The sequence below is a fragment of the Punica granatum genome, chromosome 5, assembly GCF_007655135.1.
Source record: "Punica granatum isolate Tunisia-2019 chromosome 5, ASM765513v2, whole genome shotgun sequence".
NCBI classification, from domain to species: Eukaryota; Viridiplantae; Streptophyta; class Magnoliopsida; order Myrtales; family Lythraceae; genus Punica; species Punica granatum.
The window spans coordinates 15,257,032-15,278,880 of record NC_045131.1 but is presented as its reverse complement, the minus strand read 5'-3'; the positions used below and the strand labels follow the sequence as shown (position 1 = coordinate 15,278,880).

At 38.0% G+C, this 21,849-nt stretch overlaps 1 protein-coding gene, 1 long non-coding RNA gene and 1 pseudogene across 2 annotated transcripts; 1 reads left to right on the top strand and 2 right to left on the bottom strand.

Annotated features, from left to right (window-relative positions):
* Positions 1–70: 70 nt before the first annotated feature.
* Positions 71–4,256, bottom strand: LOC116208080 (annotated as a pseudogene).
* A 1,848-nt stretch (positions 4,257–6,104) lies between these two features.
* LOC116206928 lies at positions 6,105–7,794 on the bottom strand. The gene is made up of 2 exons (XR_004156821.1): positions 7,155–7,794; positions 6,105–6,338 (listed from the first exon to the last, which is right to left on the bottom strand). It is a non-coding gene; the product is annotated as an uncharacterized LOC116206928 (long non-coding RNA).
* A 6,463-nt stretch (positions 7,795–14,257) lies between these two features.
* LOC116208710 (ureidoglycolate hydrolase) lies at positions 14,258–18,962 on the top strand. The gene is made up of 12 exons (XM_031542255.1): positions 14,258–14,636; positions 14,967–15,052; positions 15,912–15,986; positions 16,231–16,359; positions 16,722–16,808; positions 16,981–17,183; positions 17,383–17,485; positions 17,703–17,794; positions 17,902–17,964; positions 18,059–18,299; positions 18,462–18,502; positions 18,649–18,962. The coding sequence occupies exons 1-12, from the start codon at positions 14,436–14,438 to the stop codon at positions 18,744–18,746; spliced, it is 1,419 nt and encodes a 472-aa protein (XP_031398115.1). The 5' UTR covers positions 14,258–14,435; the 3' UTR covers positions 18,747–18,962.
* Positions 18,963–21,849: the final 2,887 nt, after the last annotated feature.

The following is a 21,849-nucleotide window of genomic DNA, read 5'->3' as shown; positions in this document are numbered from 1 at the left end:
TGCAGCCTAATATTTTGTGAAGCAGAGTTGGCCAACTCTTCTGCCTTTTGGAATTTCCACACTTGAGTAATAAGTGCGATCTAATGGATCTCGTCTATGTATTCTCCCTACTGGATTTAATTCACGAGGGCTAAAAAAGGGTTTATTCATCAATTCTCCAACAGCTCGATAACAAGTTTACTCAATGCACAATAGGACGAACCTTAATAGCTACCCTGCACTTCTTCATCTCCTTCACCTTCTTCCTCAACTCCTCCCCAGTCTTGGTCTCCATCAGAACCTCAATAGCTTTATCTGTTCCAACGAGACCACAATCACATCCTGCTCACCTGCAACATCTCTCCTGTAATCCTTCTTCACCTCGATTCCAACCCCGAGCTCTCTGAGTGCATTTCGAACCCATTGAACTGTTGCTCTGAGTACATGGGCCACGCAGCAATTGGAACCCCGAACCAGAGACTCTCCAGTATGGAGTTCCACCCTTAGGGCGACAAAAACCTCCGACTGCTGGGTGCACCAATGCTGCCACCTATGGGGGCCCCCATCAGCATCCTAATCGGAGCTGTCTAATCCAGTAATCCTTCTGGCAGGGCATGCTCGAGGTTCGCATAGTCACTAGGGTACTCCATCTTTCCCTTTCCCTTGGGCGGTGGCTGGTGTAAGGACCACAGAAACCAGTGCCGGCCTCGCTCCAGAGCCCGGGCTCTCTCTCTGGTCCTCCTCGAAGCTGCCCATGGGGGGAACATGACTGATGATATGGGTTGGTAAACCACGCTATCAGCTCCTCATGAAGCTGAGCACAGCATGATCTGATGCGGGCATCTCCTTTCAAGTCCAATATTGGCCCCACGGTGTACATTTCTGAGTTCCTGTCTCTCGCAATGGAGCTGACTGCATGTGATTCTAATTCCAAGAACGTATTCACGACAATACCTTCAGTTTCGCTGAACCGTTTGAACTGATCAAGCAAGATGTTGGATCAGTCTCGTTTGAGCACTACAACAGAGGGAAGGACCTTTGTCGGGACAGGGTTGACACAGCTGGGGATAGCTAATTCGACTACTGAGTCCTTTTAACTCAGTAACGTCTCGGCCTTGCTCATCACGGAGGGTCTGGAGGTAAAGCAGCAGACCTATTGCAGCAGCAGTCGATCCTTCATCCTTTCCAGTGATGAGTTTAGCAAGCTGCACAGCAGGGACAAGTTGGGTTATACCTGGTGAAGGGATGAAAATGATCTCTCTCCTCTCCATCCTTCACAAGCTACAGCGAAGATTGTCTTTCTAAGAAATGAAAAATGGAGAAGATTAGTTGGAATACGTCCAAAGATCAAGTTTACATCTCTAGAGAAGGGAAGCGCAACGAGAAGAAGAAGATGATGAAGACAAACCATCATGAAAAAGATAGAGATCACTGCATGAAATTCTTAGACCTTACCATCCATCCAAAAGTAAAGTTGACTTGGGAAGTTAATGGAAGAATAATGAGAAATGACCATAAAAGCTTCCCTGAAGCAGTTAGATGTGTCAAAGTTATTGCAAATAAACTTAAATCGCCACCGAACACAACTTTAGAAAATTTACCATAGTAGTCAAATTTTGCAATTTCAGGACAATCATATCATAAGTCCTTCCATAATCCAAAAATTTCATTTCTACTGCTAATGGACGCCAGGCCATGTTGTACAATCAAGAACATTAGATATGTGAAATTACAAAAATGAGGAATCTACAAGAAAACGCCATCAGCAATGTGAAAGAACAAGTCTCTATACATATAAGGGAAAGAAAGCTTGTTCTACCTAAGCAAAAGCAGTCTTGGTCTATAGAACTATTCATTTCAATGCAATCCTCTTCCGACCACGAGATTTACCCTTCTGGACATCTTCTGATGTCCCAGTGCCACTCTTTACGATCTCTATCTCACTGTCACTTCCCTCATCAAAAGGGTTTATCTTTTCCGTGGATTCCTCGTCTTCTTCTGGTGATTTCCCACCATTACCACCTGCCTTGACAAGTTGCTCCCAGAGCGCCCTTAGTTTCCCTTTCTTCGAATTTAAGACACTAAGGAACTACATCCAAGAACAAGCCCAAAGTCAATTTCATGACTGAAATGTAATTCTAAAGGTTGCTCATTATATTCACATGCAATTCATCAAGTGCTCCAATCATATGCTAGAAAAAAGTTAGACGGTCTTCGTCATGTACCATAAGTTCAGTCGTGGATTATCAGTGAATTATAACATAACCAGAACCAGATTGTACAAGAAAAACCCAACATTACCAATTTGATTTGGCTTGGTTGACCCAACAAACAGAATTTTCAAGCCCTTCCTCTCATTTTAGTTTCTTTTTCTTTCTTCCTTTTTTCCGTTCTCCTCAACACAAAGAAGATATAATCAATCCATCATGTAGAAAACATGAGTTATAGCCATAAGCTAAACATAATTCTTTAGACATTTTCATTTGATAAAGTTGCAGAATTATGGAAACTAATTGTCCTTTCACATTTAACTAACTTTCAGGCTAAATAATTATATAGTTATTAGAGTGAAAAACTACAAGAAGCACAAAGTTTTAATAGTAAAAGATAAACATTACTTATGAGGCTCTAATATCTTTAAGAGTGCGTAATTATCAGAAGCTATATACCTCAGAAGAACAAAAAGCACCTTTGCTTGGATATATTCTTTATTCCCATGACAAAAGAGGAAAGAAGAAAACACCTTTGCATAGATTGCAGACTCAAACTCTGTCTTCTCATTGCTGAAACTTTCACTCCATGCCAGGCATTTCTCAGTTTCCACTTTTAACCTCTCAAATGATTTAGTTTTTCTGACAACTTCTTCCTGTTAATAGATAACAATCAAATAAGAAACTCAAGAGTTTCATTGTAGTGTGAACCAGTTAAGCTATAGTTTTACTTTTTAGTCATTTTATCTTTGATCCCAGTGAGTCAAATGATACTTCAAACCAGAGGAGTTAGTTTAGGTGAAACTCATGACTTATTCCTTCTCCAAGCAGCCATATAAAAGATTATACTAATAATGTTTAACCAATTATAATCTGAGGAGGCTTACACTGAGCCTTATGTTTGCATCCATAAGAAAGTTCAAGATTCCTGAATTGGTCTGTTTAGGATTGGGTGAAGGTAGGCATTTCCATCGCCATTCCAGCTTTGTCCCTTCCCTCTCGAAGGTCCATGACAACTGCGAAACTCGATAGATCAGGTAGATAAAGGGCAAGGTCATCTAATAAAACAATCCCAAAGGTAAAACCTGAGTGTATCAAAATATCAATCTTAAAATACAAGATATTTCTTTCATCTACTACAGATACAAAGATTGGAAAGAAAAAGTATTCAAGGATATCATCTGCAGGGAATGATTCATATGAAGATAGTATCAGTTTGGATCATACACCCAATTTCCTGCCCATCTTGACTAAATCAATTAATCCCTGTAAAATATGCAACCTGAAGCTCAGCTCTATTGGCGCCCTTCAACTCCCTCCATCCCCCTTCCTTCCCATTGCACGTTAATGTCCGAGAAAATTTACCCCAACTACGAAACGAGTTGAAGTCACTATGCAATCAGCTAAGAAATTTCACGAACTCTGGATCTCTTTCCCAAATTTATCCCAATTCTAGGTCAACTTTTTGACCCAAAATCATCTCACCAAATCATCCATACAGCCCAACATTTGATTAATCTCTGTAAGAAACATTCAACTATCCTAGAAAAATTAAATAGAATTTTTATGGGGATGACGCCGGAGGAAAGCACACACTCTTCTCTGCCCGTTTCCGGCGTGGGTGAACTTGTACACAGAACCGGCTGCTGAAACCCTAAGTACCGCTCAGCCAATTCAATGTAATCTGCCACTGGCTGGTCCAACTAAGCCGCTCGTTCCCTCACTTCTTCCTCCGATGATGTAAAACCCAGAATGCGAAACCCCGAAGGGTTGAAACTTGGAGATGAAAAATTTCAGGATTCATGAGGAGAGTCAATCGAATAGGCGCGTAGGATGAAATTTGACCTTTGCAGACCCAAGAGTCGATGCTGTTCATGATGGAGAGGTCGAAGTGGATGTCGTACCATGTGGCCTTGATGAAAATCAGCTCAATCTTGTCGGGCTCGGTAGGATTTGGGAGCTCGAGCTTCAAGCATGAATGCCTCGGCGACTCCATTACTTTGCTGTTGGCTTATGTGCTCTGAAAGAGACACAAGGATTCCCGCCTCGCTTTTTGTCCGATTTCCATTTCAATCAGAAAATATTTTGCGTTTTTTACTTTTGAGTCAAAACCCTCCCGCTAATATTTTCCATATTTTTTTTTAAATGTAATGAGCCAGCCTTGTTAAGATTAACTTTATTGGAAAAATTATATTGCATTTTGATAATGAAGTTAAATTTGATTTAATTTAATTTCGTTTGATTTTTGGAGATGAAGACAAAAATAGTTGGGAAGAGAATTTTACGAAAAAAATAAAAAAGTAATAATTGTGTTATTGAATTGAGAAAAAAATATTGAAATTGAGGAGAAAGTGTTGAATAGTTAAGACAATTTAGTATTAAAAATTTAATTGTAATATAGAATAAGAATAAGTATGAGAGAGAATTTGAAGAAAAAATAAAAAAAATAATGATTGTGCTGTTAAATTGAAATGAAAATAAAAAAAATTAAGTTAAATTAAATTTGATTTGGTAAACAAATATAGCAGTACAGTATACTAATGTTTTTGACCTTTTTCTTTTTTAATGAAAGAACACCGCTTTTATAAATTTTACTAGATTGCGAAAGAATATTCTCTTGCTTATGTTTTCTTTCGATTTTCAATATTATCAAGTTGGTGACCTCGTTGGCTGCTAGGGATGTAAATGGGTCAGTTCAGGTGAGGATTTTAGGTTTTTTCGGGTTCCGATGTTTTGTGTTGGGTATGTTAGGGGAGGAAACCCGCCCAATAACCATTTAATATAATTAGACCCCGGCTATAGGTTTGATTTTTTCGGTTCAAATTCCGCATAACTCAAATTTGCTACTTTAAAAAAAAAAAGAGTTTGTTTCTTATTCTAATTTCATTCCAAGCTATTGTTTACTACTCTACCATGAATAAAAACACAATAAAATAAAATAAAGACAAAATATATCATATCTCATCAGATGAATAAATGAAATAAAAACAAATATTGTCTAAAACACCTCAATTTATGTTCTTTATTTTTAATGGCTATATCCAGTCGATAAGGGGCCATCAGATTGCATTTATAAAACTTGAATCCTAAAGTGGAACTTGAAATCAAAGAACATAACCACCCAAATTAGCAACCTAATTTTCAAGTGTCGTTTATTTGGCTCGGATTTATGGGTTTCGAATTTATAGGTTCTTACTTACAACCTTACTCGCTACTATCACCCCTCGATTAACTCTGATGTCTCGAGGCTGCCTGCAATTTATCTAGTCCCAATGAGTCCGCTCTCCTTTTCTTCTTAAGGATCTCTCTTTAATATCGGAAGTGGGGCTCGCCAACAACCTCGGTGAGTGCCAAGGGTTTTTGGGGCCTTTTGTTTGTAATTCACATTTTATTAATTTATAATCTTATTATAGTTACTTTTCAAGTTTTTGATGGTGTGATGAAGCCATGTCAATAAATTTACAGAGAATCAAACAACATCATAGATTTAAGATTAAAATGAAAGTTAGTGATTTTACGGTTGAAAAAAAAATAATTCGTGATATATCCGAGATAAAAATAAAAATTCATGATTTCAGATAATTTACACTTGCGTTTGACTACTTAATTCATCTACGTAGGGTTTCATTCTCAACTCCCGTCCACAACAACTGATCACTAGCCAAGTATCATCTTCCATGCTCCAATAATGAGGGATTAACTGACCACTTGGTTTTACTTGCATTGAGTTCCACACTCGGGATTGGACTTAACATGATGCGTGCATTTGACTGCATTTATAGTAAAATAGGTAAAGACCCGTGCGTTAGACAGTGAATTGGAAAATCATATACGAGGAAGGTAATGCATCAAATGGAGACTGGAGGTGGATATCAAACTTGCCCTATGAGACTCTCGATGTAAAATGCACTCTACTTCAGCTTCCAAAGGAGTTGAATCGGTTGGAGAACATTCCAATTGCAGAATCCTACAATTGTAAAGTATAAAAAAAGATTCCCATGCTCAAGGTTTAGGGAGTGTCATTGAATTACTATACTGTTATAGAAATTCAGTATGAGGGGAATAAACTACAGGTAACTTCATGAGGGGATACCAAATGTTCTTTGGTCGTCTACTAGCTGTCCGGCTAAAACAATATACAGTGCCCTCCTACACAACACAAAGATTACCAGATCTTGTGAATATTCAATCATCTACAAAGTACTTTAAGAAAGAAAGAAATAAAATTATCGCTCAAATCCCAAGTCTTATTGAGATGTATAGGTAATAACAAGTTATCAGAGGGACATTAACCATTCAAGGCCAAATAAATATGATATGATTGTTTCTATCTCCCTCCGTTCATCTGCAAAGGAAGAACACTAACAATAATACCAAATTCACACATCTATCTCTAAAAGAGACCTGCAAAATAGAACTCTAGGGAAGAGACAAGAAGCTACATGAAATTATGGTTCATAGTCTTTAACAACAAAACATCTATATCTATCCAATCAGTAAAATAAATGACTGCAGACGCGAAACAGGAAAAAGGATAAAAGGGTTCAAAGAGATTACTGCCTATTGTTATGGCCATTCTAATCGGTCCAAGGCAAATATCAAGACCGCATTGTACAAATAAAAGGGAAAGATTGTCAATAGTTGCAAATGTTGCACAAGGTTTTCCTGCCATGTATTTCAATGCAACATTTTGTCGAGCATGCATCGGGCATGGGGAAGCAAGACGATGTAGTACCAATTTCAAAAGTGTTTGGCAAAGCTATAAAATGCAATGGCAAGTGATCAATGTAGGGTGAAGCATAATGCTTCAAGCAATAACCTGTATAAGAGTACAAGCAACTCATAATCTCATGGCAGATTCTGCTCTCACTGGATACCAGCAGCAAATCTTTAAATGAGATATAGTGCTGTTCAGAGGACTGCACAGGTGCTATGTAAGAAGGAAAGGATGAGAGAGTAATTTACCCTTAACAGTTGGAAGAACAGAGGGCGTTGGGGGCGACAGTAACAATTGTTTAAGCGTCCAAAAATCAACGTGCTTGACCAAATCGAATCGTCAGCTGCTGAGATCTGGGCCAAGTTCAAGTCGAATCGTCACGTCGCCTCCAAGCCTAAGATCCACTTGAACGTGCTTGACCAAACCCCCAGATTCCCGAGCTGGTGACTATGTCAATTATGTGAAATTCCCAAAGCAGTACCTGCAATTTCATGAAATCTGGAGCTCTTCATCCATAACTATGGATTAAACGACAAAGAACAAGGCTTCCCCACATTTTCTCCACTCAAAATCGATATCTGATTGCTGGAATGTGTTTGATACTTGAGGAAATGTCGTCTATGGTGCTGAGAAATTGGAGATTCTGAAGCATTACATACGGTGGACCGTTAACATTGCCGTGATTACAGTTTTAATGCACATCAACAACTCTCCAAGGCAAGCAACACAGGGATCAAAGAGGCAGAGGCCGCTAAGCCCCAGGGAAAATGGATCGAGAGAGGAAGGAAACAATCGGATTGAACACAATTAGAGTTATCATGGCTTGAATCAACGATCTTCGAAACTTTTACCGCCCTTGAAATCATATAAGCTATTTCTCGTTCCTCTTCCTACCTATGAAACCTTGAAATTGTCAAATCATGATATTAATCGATGGTTGAAATTGATCATTTGCTGCTGATTTTCAACTTTCTGCCATTTTTCATGGGGAACGTTTTTATGATTTTGATAGAAAATTTGGGGGATGATTTCGGTTTCGGAAAGAAGATGATCTTGCAGTTTGATTCGTTTTAAATTTATTTTTTACGCTGCTGCTTGCTTGAGAGATAGCACAAACAAGTTGAATTTGTCTGCGGAGTTCTCTTTAGTAGTTAAAATTTCAGTCTCTTCCACTCGAACCATTTGTAAGTTTCAAGAAGCTGCCAAAAAAGGCAATCTAGCTAATGTCAGCACGATTGTTTGATTCGGTCTCGAATCCTACTTCGCATATCTTGTCACTGTAAAATGAGAGAAAATATCCACCGAATATTTGCTTGCACAATGATGAACAGTAAATCCAACAACCTCAAGCAGGAGCATCCTCTACTACTACAAAAGATGTCGGTGGAGAGCAATTCGACAGAAGAACTAAAATGACACCCTTCATAACGAAGAATAGTTAGAATATTTGAAGGAGAGGAGGATTAAGCACCTTGCAAAGAAGCATTCCGGGTTAATTAGCCGTCCCATCTACCTCTAGACCGAGAATACAACTAAGAAAATGATCAGCAACAACGTGGACGATGTGCCCAAGAAGGGTGTCTTTTGATCTCTTCGGCATGTGTAAGAAGCTTAACAACATTAAGCTCAGCGCGAGGAAGGTCTTCATCATTGACAACTCTGAACTTCTATAGAATAATGGATTCGACAAATGCGAGGGCCACACTAGAAGTTGTCAATATCGAGGGCAACGTGGCTATCTTAGTCAGAAACATGAAACAGGACAAGATACTTCCTTGGAGGTGATAAAGCAAGCCTCGCGTGATGACGGCTGCCACAGACAGTGAGGCACGTGGACAGCAAGGAAGGAGGGCATCAACAATACAATGTCCTGCATCAAATATGCGAAGGGACACCAAGCGTGAGAACCCTCAGCGGAGATTTAAAACACATGGATGAAAGGGACCCTGAACTGAGTTCCTATGGAGAAATACACAGAAGGACACATAATTCGATGAAGAGAGACCAGATCAGGGATTCAAGCAGGCACGACCCTGTCTAAATTTTCGAGTAATGTATACTACAGAAAGAGATGGAAACATATATGAAGATAATGTTTATGCTTTACTACATTATTTGCCAAATAATGCTCCCACGATAGCACGGAACAACACAGCGAAATATACTCAAGGAACAATCGACAATGCATCCATTGTTGTACTCTTCCCCAACATCACAGCCTATAATACTAGCTTTGGGATTGCAGGAGGTGTAATGGAATTCTGTACTAGATACATATGCCAATGATGCGCTATAGGGCAAGCCTGCCTTTTGTGGCGGAAATTGTCAGGAGACAACGCAAAGCAACAACACGCGGTAGCGAGGGATCAGAGTATAAAGTTAGAATGGATTTCAACAACAAAGAATTGAAGTGGAGCATGGGCACACTGGAAACGAATACTGCGAACAGCCATGAACTTCACAAAAAAGATTGATTGCAATAGTGTTGCCAAGTTCCATCTCATGATGATCAAGGAAAGCGACAAATAGCAAAACATCTACCTCACTAGTCGCCGCTAAGCCGTAAAGGACCGTAGAGAAGCGAATTTCAAAGAGCGACTTTAAGACAAAGAGAACAAAAGCACAACATTGTGTACATTGTTGCTACCAAGCTCTCCCCTTAAAAAATCCACTCATTCAGAAATCAGTGTGCTCATCGACCAGTGGCAACATGTGAGGGATGTCGACTTTGACGACACATTAATCGGACACGCCGACTACACTCGTTTGAAGAAAAGTGGGAAAATCAGTTCGGTGATTACACAAATCAAAGGATTGCTGCATGTCAATAAAAACTCTATGACAACACAAATTTCGGCTATGGTGCTACCACAACAACCTGCGAAATACAATGGAATCAAATAGCGAACAAGACAACGAGAACAATAAAGACCGAGAGCGTAATTGCAAGTGGCTTCTGCGAACTTTCAACTCGAAACATTTGAAGAACTTCTACATTTGAATGCCTTCTTAGGACTGAAGCAGAAACATGGTCGTTGGAAGTTGGAACGTTCGTGGACGATGGGAGTGATGCAATGCGTTGCAATTGCTCAAGGGATAACTCTGCCTCATAAACTACTATGGACTCAAGTTTACAACGATCTAAACAACGCGAGAGGAGAATGATTAAATGAAGATGAAGCCTGCAGCAAGGATGTTGCATAATTTCAAGCGCCAAGAGATAAATGCACTTCAATTCTCTTTATCTGAAGAAAACTCCAAAACAACATTTCTTATCTCGGTGGTGGTTTATGGAGAAGGAAAGTAAAGACTAACTCAAGCTGAATGTTGAGAAGAAAGATAGTCTTTGCAAAGAGATAGTGAGGTTCACATAGCAGAAAAGAAGTCCTATAGCTCAACAACTTGACTAATCCGACAAGAATCTCATAAGCAACTCACTACTTGCTAATTGGGCGATCGAGAACAAAAAATTGAGTATCCAGTCAATGCAACAGCAGTTAATGTCTCAACAGAATCACCTCTCGAGTTCCCATCCACGACTACTGGACTTTTGTGCAATCGATGATATTCTGCAGCGAAATGTCACGATTCCTTTTTTACTGTTAAGATTATGCAATCTTTTCTACATGTTGAAACATGAATGACAACTAAGTTCAATACAAAGCAAGGGCTTGCCCGGCTCAAAGTATAGTGCAACTCTTATATGATGCTACCCCACGCGGCGAGTTCACCCCACCATGAGGTAGGGCCGTCAGATCACCCATCTTAAAGGTGGCCCATAGGCCAAACCTATCAACATCGAAAGCGGATAATCCTACTACAAGGTGACTCATAGGCCCACCTTCTATTTGAGGCAGTACCATGAGATCACCAAATTAAAATAAAAGTCATAAACTCATTCTACTACAATGTGACTCATAGGTACGCCTCGATAAATTAATCCTTTGGTGGTTATGGGTACACCCTCATGAGTTTGCCCATAGACACACCCTAGCAATGCCCATGGGTACACCCAATGAGTTGACCCAAAGAGTGCATCCTATCCCGAGGTGAGCTCACGGCCTGGACGCTCAATAAAATTAGTGAAATGTCAATTGAGACAAATGCAACCATTAGTTCAAGAGGCGAAGAGATACTAGCAACACAGATAGTACATCAATTTACACCACGCATCAAGATTACTGCATCAAGTATGAGTACGACGCAGAATTTGACTACTACGTAAAGCTCATAACTGGAATGAATAAAGAGCTGCAAATCAAACGAAGCTTGAGATTGTTGCTCGAACAAAGCAACCAAAATAATAAGCGGGAAATAAGTGAGGCCACGAATACGATATCTGTGAAACAAGAGAGTGCAACTCATGTGAAGTGTATAAGTCAAGAGAAAAAAGAGAGGATCATGGTGATGAACAACAAAGCTGTAAAGCAGCAGTCAATGTTAAGAAAAAGAGATCGCGATCCATGTGAAGAGAAACTAATTGTCTACGCTATACAAGCAAATATCACAGTCTATGCCAAATGAGCAAAGACTATCTACGCTGTGTATGGAAATCAAGTGAAGCAGTTCTATTACATGAAACATTAGATTAAGCGATGCGAAAAACGGAAACTCAAGTGATGTGGCAAACGCAAGTTGAGCGGCACAAAAGAGCAATAATCCAGAAAAAGTCTCCAAGTCAAGTGAGGTGAAATGGAAAGACGAAGCAATCTTATAAAGCAAAGCAAAGTGAGGCCGCGCAAAGCATAACCCGGAGCAAAGAAGATAGAGGGGAACCTTTTGTTGAAGCAATAAGAGTGCAGTTAAGTGAGGCGACTAAAAGAAGAAAGTGAAGCGAGGGAAGTCAACAATAATTTTTCACTATAAGTTCAACTGACGCTTCTTTCAAGTTGTAGCATGGTCGATTAAGAATACGATAAGAAAAGCAAGTTGCTTCCCAAAGCCTGCCAATCAAACTACAACTAACTACAAATGAAGTAGCAAAGAGAGAGTCGGGATTTTACGACAAGACTTGGAAAAATATCCTAAAACACCTACTGAAATTACGAGGCAAGTCAATGTTGATACGACAGACCCAATGGAAAGCGAAGTGGAATGTAGGATGATAAGAGTAAAAGAAAGGAATCTTCGCAAAACCTACAACCTACATGAACCATTGTGAAGGCTAAGGACTGCCTAAACTGCCGAGTAGAGAATTGTCGTGGTATAGGGGGGCAACTTTATGCCCTTCAAGAATAAGGCTCTAATAACGTTCAACCCCAACTCTCGTAGAGCCAAACGATCTACCTTTGCAGGCTCGAGATGCAATCACGGAGCTAAAACTTTGTGAAGCCAACAAGAAAAGGCCAAGCATTCTTAAAGTATTTTCCTGGGGCAATATCAACAAAAAACAAAGCCCCTGAGGATAGAGGCTTAGATGACAAAGACCAAACGTCAAAAGCAGAAGAAATACGTCCAGCTGCATGCATAATCGACGCGCCTCTCCCCACCATCGTGGGTAGATACGTTAGGAGGGCAAATGATGGGCTCTAGAATAGGGGCCTCCAAAAATATCATTCTCGGCCACCAGGGCCCACAGGCTCATGATCAGTGAGCGCATTAGAAAGAAAATTAGGAACAATTATTACAATTTAAATTGTAACCGCTTATATAACCACCAAGGTGATAGCTCAGTTGGTAACAGATTTCGTCTTCCAAAGGGAAGGTTAAGAGGTCGAAACTTGACTTAAATACGAAAGTGTTTGCATTAGTAGACCGTTGTCCTCTATCATATGTGAGTTGTTCTGGTCTACTGTGCGCTTTGGTGGAGTCATGGTGACATCAAAGTGATCCCATTCTTATTCTCAACTTCGTGCAACCCAATTTTTACAATCATATCAGGTCTAATTTATCGCCCCTTATAAGTCTTTACTTTCATCTCACGACCCCTTCACCCTCAACCCATTTATCCCCCAATAATTGTCCAAACGCCATTCTTCAACCCTTTCCCATTGACGAAACTCTCCTCCTCCTCCACATGTGTTTTGTACGAAAAATTGACTATACTGGGAAACAATAGGAACAAAAAATGGCCAAAGGTCTCGAAAACAATTTTAAGTTTTTTTTTTTCGAAGTCTACAAACCACTCAAATAGGTACAGAAGGGTTGGTTGCAATACCTGTCCTTTTTGTCTTGAACAGATGAAGAAGGATAGGGACTAAAGAAGGATCGAGTTTGTTATCTTTTTTCCCCTAGCCTTTCTTTGTATATATGTATTTTTTACTTACTTAATATATTTTTTCGTAATTTCATCATCATCAAGCTCATTTGTAAATTTTAATATAGTGAATCTATAACTATATAGTGTAGACACTTATTCAAGTAGGCATTTGTTAAACCCATATTGAGCTGATCATTTGCTTTCACAACATTAAAGGCCCTCACTAAATTAGTGACTAATATACCATTGCAAATATAAGTTTATATATGAATAACTATAACGTGAATTTATTGCTCATCAATCATGTTTTATTTTAAACGATAAAATTGTGAATAAATTTTTATATTACATTATATCAATTAAACTAAAATTTATCATGTATAAGTCATTCGTTAATCTTATCTCTCAATTTTCTCACAGTATAAAATTTTTCGGACTTACCATTAGTAAACATATTCCCATAATTTTCGGTGTAGAAATAAATTTTAAAAAGGAGATGAAAAGTAAAAGTCAATTTTTCAGGGGGGAAAAAAAACAGCAAGTCCTTTTTAAGTCTTTCTAATTTGCCTTTCTTCCTTTCTCAGCTCTCTAACTCTTGAACTCTACCATTAAGGACATTATTGTAATGACATATCAAACGCAACAGTATTATATTACCTTCTATATTTCCAAGAATTCAATATATTTTTCATACACAACTACATACATTTTATCTTGTATATTGCAAAAAGAGAAAATTTCGCATTTTAAGGCTTCATATTTTTCTTTATCAGTTTCCATTCTATAACTTTGATTCTTTTTTGTATTCAGCCTTTTTCTTCAATTTTTTTTAGAAAATAGTCCCCTTTTGGTCCTTAAAATTTAGTTATTCTTTAATTTCATTCTAGTTCCTTTTTTTCAATCTAGTCAATATTGTTATGTTAGTTTTCACCAACAAAAAATTCCTAGTCCGACCTTACATTCTCGGTAACCTACCAATGCTCGAACGAAATGCCACCTAGGGGTAAAAGTGCGTGGCCTATAGTGTTGGGGGATGAAAAGAAAAGAATCAGAATCTGCTGGCGTCACAGCTCACAGAGACCTCATCCCTTTGGCCCTTTGCAGTCTGCGCTCACGTTATTCAGAAGACTACAAAAGAACAATAGTCCCTGCTGTCGGACAAGCACTGGGGGTGCTTTGCTTTGATAATGGAGTGCCATTTCATCACCATCATTATTGAGTGATTGAGCCGACAAGACACCACGCCGCATTTGAGGACCGAACAGTGTAAAACCGACGGCGAGTTTGCTCTGCTTCAGTCACTCGGGGCACAACACCGTATCCGAAGAAGATGTCCCTCAAACTCCCTCCCTCCTTGATGCTGATTTTCTACGTTGTACTCTCCCTCTGTTCAATCTATGCAGTGTCGGGCTACAAAGATGTCGACGACCCCGCAATCAGAACGATGGAGGAGTTTTCTGGGTACCCTTTTGACGAGACCCACTCAAACACCCAATCACTGTCAGTAGATGCTGAAAATCTGCAAAAGCAGGTACCTTGTTCTCATATTGATTCTCCCTTCTCTTCTTTTAATGGCCCATGTTTGTTCCTGTGACCCCATCAACACTCACTGCTAATAAGACCGGTTGCGGCTTTACTCGTGTTAAAAGCGATCGACTTGCAGCCTATTATACAGTAGATGGCTAGTCGTTCGACCACCTGCACCAATCCCAAGTGTTCTATGGATTGTACCTTTAGACGGCCTTGATACCTTTATCGGGTCGATTTGTTTTTAGGGTATTTGGGTCGTATGTTCTCGTTTTAATTCGTGTGGATTTTTTTGGAAGCGATGGATGATGAGCTTAGTACTGGTTATGATCAGATTGATGAACTCGCCACTTTCTCTGATACGCCGGCGCCATCAGTGACCAGGGTGCTCTACACTGAGAAGGATGTGATTGCTCGGAGGTAATGAATACTAGGATAGATGCTTCTTTAAATGTTATGGTGTGACATGAAATTATTTTATTGTCCAGATGATGGAGATGGACGTTGATTTCAAATTCACTTAGATTGGGGAATTGTGCATATGTTTTGTTCTCTTTAATTTAATAGTGAATTTACATTTTCCAGTGAATTAGCGAGTGCAGTTCATTAAGGGTTTTGGTACGTTTGGTTTCAGAGTTAAAGTAACTTTGATTTTGATCGTGGAAAAGGACAAATGATTGTGTAGTGTGTTGAGTTAAAGTTAAAGTTAAAATTTTTGACTTGCGAAATGTTTATTTTTGTTGCGTAGTGTGTTGAGTTAAAAGTTAAAATTAAAATTTTTGTGATTTTAACTACAAAACCAAACGGAGCAATTGTGGCGTATTGTTTATTGTCTTTCACAATAGGTCTATGGTATCAAAAGTACAACCCTTATGGGTCTCCGTGTGCTAGGAACATTGCAGTACTCATATATGCTTAGGCAAATTTACTCCAAAGGAGCAGAAACATCTGTAAACAGAATCACGAGATGGTCTGGAACTATTTTATCTAGTGATCCCATTCCATCTTGCTTTCTGTACTTTTGTAGAGAACATAGCCCTACAGCAGTGATATATGCACCAACTTCTTGTCAGCATTGAATGAAGAATTCTAAATCGATGAGATTAATTGTCCTAAAATCTCACTTTAGTTCAGCAAAATCATCTTATTCAGCTTTTCAAAGTCCTTAATTATGCAGAGTTCTGTTCTTGCATATATAAACTCCGTCATTGTTCAACTGCTCTACAGTTGCTTCATGTTGTAGATCTTCGTCTAAATCAAATCATATTATCAAATTCAGGTACATAAAAAACATAATGGGGCTTGCCGGTCTCTCTGTCAGAGAGGATGCTGTTGGTAACATATTTGGTCGATGGTGAGTTTTTTTATTGTTGAAGTCTGAAATTTTGTAAATGAATTTCGTGATTTTGCTCATGCTCCGTGCTCAGTTGCTAGAACTAGACTGAGTTATAGCTTCTGTTCCATATACAGATTAAAGCAATAGTGATTCCCTTCACTTACTGATGCTTCTTTAAACAACTCATCTTAGTTACGAATTCTTGTAAATTAGATTATGCTAATTGGGCTTTGGTTATTGATCTTTCTTTATATAAATGCAGGGAAGGCTATGAACCGGACCTTGCTCCAGTCGCTTCGGGTTCTCATATCGATGCAATTCCTTACTCTGGAAAGTACGATGGGGTTGTTGGTGTTTTAGGTGCAATAGAGGCTATCAATGTTCTAAGAAGGTCTGAAACAAAACCATTGATAAAGTTGTCTATTGATTAAGTGATAATTATAAATGAGTTGATGCCACGTTTTCTGAACTTACTAACCCAAGTTTGATGGGAACATTTAAGTACTTTTAAATACAGTGATTTTCTTCAGTTCGTTCTTACCAAAACTTGACATTAAGACTTTGCATTGGCTTCTTTTATAAAACTGCCACAATGTGTATGTCATGCGACAACATCGCTTCTCGTGTCATATCCGCAGAGAAGAAATAGTCCTGGAAGCCTTTCAGAGATTCAGTATTCTTGCTTGCAATCTTTATGAGCAACATGTTTTCCTCTTGCATATCCATGTCGCTGACTGGCTCCGGATTTTCCAGGTCTGGTTTCAAACCTAAAAGGTCATTGGAGATTATCATGTTCACTTCAGAAGAGCCTACACGGTTTGGTATCAGCTGTTTGGGAAGGTTGGAAATATATACATTCAATAACCCTGTATATATTTCAGGTTCAATTGTGTAACATTTATAATTTTTGATTTCGCTGTTGAGGAGACAGTTACCTGTATCCTTTGATCATTATCAATATAAAGTAGTTAAAGCTACTCACCTTAAAGTTGTTTTAACAATGGATGTGCAGCCGCTTAATGGCAGGGAGTGAGATGCTCCTCAAAGCTCTGGAGACAACAGTTGACAATCAAAATATATCCTTTATCGATGCTGCAAGATCTGCTGGGTACGCTCAAGAAGAAAATGATTTAAGAAGCGTATTTTTAAAGAAAGGGAGTTATGCGGCTTTTGTGGAGTTGCATATTGAGCAAGGACCTCTACTTGAAGAGGAAGGTAATTTTGTTTCGGTCATTACTGATACTGAAACTTTAGTTACATACACACAACCTTACCGATAAGCATCATTTATAAGCATTTCTTTAGTTAAAGAAAGCGTTTGTATGTAACTAGAGTGAAGGGCCTATTTAGTGGCTGGAGTGCTGCTCAAATGATTATAAGCATCAGCTAAGTGGACATATATCTACCATTGCAGGTATATCTGTTGGTATCGTAACGGCCATTGCTGCTCCTGCAAGTATAAAAGTGGATTTCAAAGGTGGTGGTGGACATGCAGGTGCGGTGTTAATGCCTCATAGGTGAGTATACTTGGAAGGAGGGAAAAGAAGAACTTTCTGTTGAATCGTTTCAGTTATCCACAATGCACACATTGAAAACATGCATAAAAAATGCAGCATTTTCTTTTTGTAGTTCCCTTCGCATATCAGATTTCTAGAATTTTCTTTTCCTCAGTAAAGTAAGAGAATAGATTTTACGTAACAACTTATTGACTGGTTGATGATCTTCTGCCGGCAGAAACGATGCAGGGCTAGCAGCTGCTGAGCTGGCATTGGCGGTTGAGAAGCACGTGTTCGATTCTGGTTCCATTGATACTGTTGGTACAGTTGGTAAGTTTTGTAACAGAATGCTACATCTCGATCATTTGGTAGTGTATATCATATTTGGTTGTCGACTTAACCTCTGGTTCTGTACTTGTCTTTGTATATTGTTTAAGGCATTCTGGACCTGCATCCTCGAGCAATCAACAGCATCCCGAGTAAATCACACCTGGAAATAGGTAAAAAATTCCGAATGGTTTATAATATAGCCGCATAAATACAATCCTACGGCTTTGTCCAATTTGGTGATATGCTCGTCTCATATGATTTTAGATACTCGAGACATTGATGAAGAAAGAAGAAACAAAGTAATCGAGAAAATCCACGAGTCTGCTGTATCAATAGCTAAGAAACGTGGCGTGAGGTTAGCGGAGTTCAACATAATCAATCAGGACCCACCGGCTCTCTCAGATGTCTCGATCATCGAGGCAATGAAATCTGCATCGAAGGAGCTCAACCTAACACACAAGTTGATGATCAGCAGAGCTTATCACGATTCACTTTTCATGGCCAGGTAATAATTGGCAAATCATACATCCTTGTAGCGTGAGTTCACGTGACTGTACCTCTGAACTTCCCACATAGGCGCAAACCTCCGCCATTACGCCGTTCTTATCTTGTCTTCCTTACATCGAGAAGGCATAGTTGTTGATTTTACAAGTTTGTCTTGATGCAGGGTTTCTCCGATGGGTATGATCTTCATTCCATGTTTCAAAGGTTGGATTTTGCACGCATTTCTCGCAGTTTCTCCCAAAAATTTTAGTTACATATACACGACCTTGCCGATAAACTAGATGAAACAAGAAATTGAACAAGGACCTCAGCATTCATATGTTTCTTTTCTCTCCTCTGTTGTGGTGCAGGATATAGCCATAGACCCGAAGAATTTTCTTTGATCGAGGACATATCAAATGGTGTGAAGGTATTAGCGTTGACCCTTGCCCAGCTGTCCCTGAAGTGAAGCTATTTGATCTGGACAGCAATTCACATGGTCCCGATCCTAGGCGGTCTTTCCTTGGTATATTGGCCTATTCATCGTCGGAGGAGATAGCTTGCTTTATGATGTAAAAACTAAAAGTTATGCAGTGCATGCCATGGTGATACGATGTAATTTGACAGAAGTTGGATGGGAGAGAAGTAGCGAAAAATTTTCAATTTACGTTCACATTTTGTTCAATTTAGGCAGTGCAGTCCATGATGATCGTCGATCCGATGTAGGTTCGTTCAGCTTGGAGGTAAACCATGCCAAACAATTTTCACGGTCCGGTTAACCGTTTAACCGTTTTTAATTATACATGATAATCATTAAAAAAATTTGATTTGATTCAGTTCGATTCGATTTTTGCCGATCCGATCCATTTGAAGAAGAAAAGGCATTTTTAGGATTCTCGTGATAGTCAATCCGATATGAACTTTCTGGCATTGTCATTTTCATTAAGATCGTGAATTATCAACTTCTTCTCGATCAGCCGTGACTTGTGACTAGGTATGAGATTGCTTTTGTCTTACTTATATTATTTGTTGAGAAATAATTTAAAAATAGGTTCGAATCGGCTAATCGCAATTAACCGAATGGAACATTATAAATAACTATCCCGACATCCTTTGGGCAAAAGATCTGCACTATTAGAGAACCGGTTTGGATGGGTACTGTTTATTTTGGTTCAGCTGGTTCGTTTTGGCAGTTTTGTTTTGTTATTTGTTATTTGTTTTTTCTTTTTTCAGTGTGAATCATGATATTCTAAAATTCAATTGGATCCTGACTAATATAGTCGAGCCGAATAGACCTACTAAGAAGTAAAACATTTACAGCGCAGATTTTCTAAATTCACAAGAACTCGAATTTAAGATTTTGCTTTGGTGTTATTTGTTTTTATTATTATTTTAATTTACACCCTAAAAATACCATTTTTTATTTTGGAAACAAATTGTGTTAAACGGTAAACCTATCGTCATTTTAGTTTGTTATTTTTGCTGTCATTGACTCTTTTTCAATAATTTCGTGCAAGTGTATATCTCACGATGGAGCAATATATATATATATATATATATATATATCTCAAAATATGTAATTAGAAAGTCCCTCTAAATTTAAAAAAAAAATCATATTTATCATACCCTAAATTATTTGAATTACGAAATGACATAACACAATAATAGTGGATCAAGATAAAATAAATTAGATTCATAAAATTTTTAGAATTAAACTTTTATTAAACTTTCGAAAAAGATTAATTAAGAAACACTCAGACAATAATAGTGCCGGCATGTCGCGAATGCGTATTCAGTATATCAAGAAACTATATAAATTTTTTAAAAAAAACATAAAATAAGTTAAGATTAATAAAGTAAAGATTAATAATTGAAGTTAGGTGGAGGAGAATATCCACTCTCCAGAAAAGCATCTTCCCTTCCTAATCCCTCTTCCCCTCTTCTTTTTGCAGTACAGTCTTTGCCTTAATTAAAATATATATATGTATGTATATAAGTATATATGTACACATGTTCAAATGTGAAATATCCCATATGAACCTCCTCCCCTTCACGACGCGGAGCCCCGGGCACGTGACGTTCACCGGCAATCATAGACTTTTGTCCTGTAACTCTAACTCCAGTTTACTGGCCACCTTGAAAAATAAATAAAAAAATATAGAAAAAAAGCCAAAAGTTATCTCCTCTACCACTCATAATAATCATGGGTAAATAACACAAAAAAAATCCAAAGTAATTTTTAAATCCATCGTAACCTTTTTTTTTTCACGTCAAATGACGAACTTTTTATTTGTGTTTCATATCATTGTATCTTCAATTTTTCTGTTTTATAAATAACATGGACGTGATTTTTCAATCTTATAACTACCATGGCATCTACGCACCATTTATCTAAATTATAAAAGACCCAAAAAAATATTGAGAGAATAGAAAATTAGCCTAAAATAAACGAGGTTCATTGTCGGGCAAAGTGGTTGCTAGGATTGGGGGCTACAGATAATGCCCTAATACTTATAAATCGCTAGAAACCGGTCGTGGGTGCAATTTCGAGGGTGGCTGTCTCCCTAGTCACTTCCACCATTGAGGATGAAGTTGTCGTTGTCGTGAGAACCTCATCCAAGGGTTTAAGGCCATTGGTGAGCTTGTCACCACTAGCAAATGTTTGTTGTGACAAGTGATTAGTTTTTCCGTTATGTTTTCTTTTTTACTTTTTATTTTTGAATTTTTTAAAAATTATTTTGTAATTAGATGATGCCCTCTTAGCGATAAGACTAAAAAGTCAACATCCACATAAGTTAGTAAACTATAAAATTAGAAATGTGATGAATTTGAAAACTAAATGATAGCTTGTAATTTTACACCGAAAAAGAGTTCAAGGTAAATATAATAACAATATAAAGTTTTTTTTTGTGTCCATTTAACCTTTTGTAATGGTAATACCAAACGAAAAAGAGTTTTTTTAATAAGACCATACGAAACAAAATAGTGTTGAAATTAAGAAGTATATTACGTTGCACAAGACTTTATTGAATGCTTGGTTAGAATTAGTGACTTAATTATCCGTTTATTTAAATTAATCTTATTAATTTTTTTATTTATGCTTTTCTTGTACTTTTCGAAAAGAATTCAAGTACACTAATACTTACAATTAAATAAACAATAGACAAATTTAAAAAAAGTATATATCATTCTCCTCTAATTTTTTATTAGCAGGTAAGACGTTATTCACGATGATGCATGACGTACTTACTATTAATAATGTTTTGGATATGGAAAATAGCTTGAAAAATCAATTACTTTCATAAAATTTCTCGATTTACCAATTTTTTAAAATTTTGGCATGAAAAATCACAACATTTTACCTCTATTTTCTTGATCTACCAATCCATTAATTGGATTGTTAAAATCTCTGACTTGGCTGTTAACGGCGCTAATGTGGCAGATGATTGCTTACGTAGATGGTATGCCACAAACTTTTAATGTAAAAAACACATAATTTGCTTTGTTTTTTCTCATCTACCAAAATATTAAAAGAACACGCATATTTGTTATCATATTAAGTAGTATAGGAA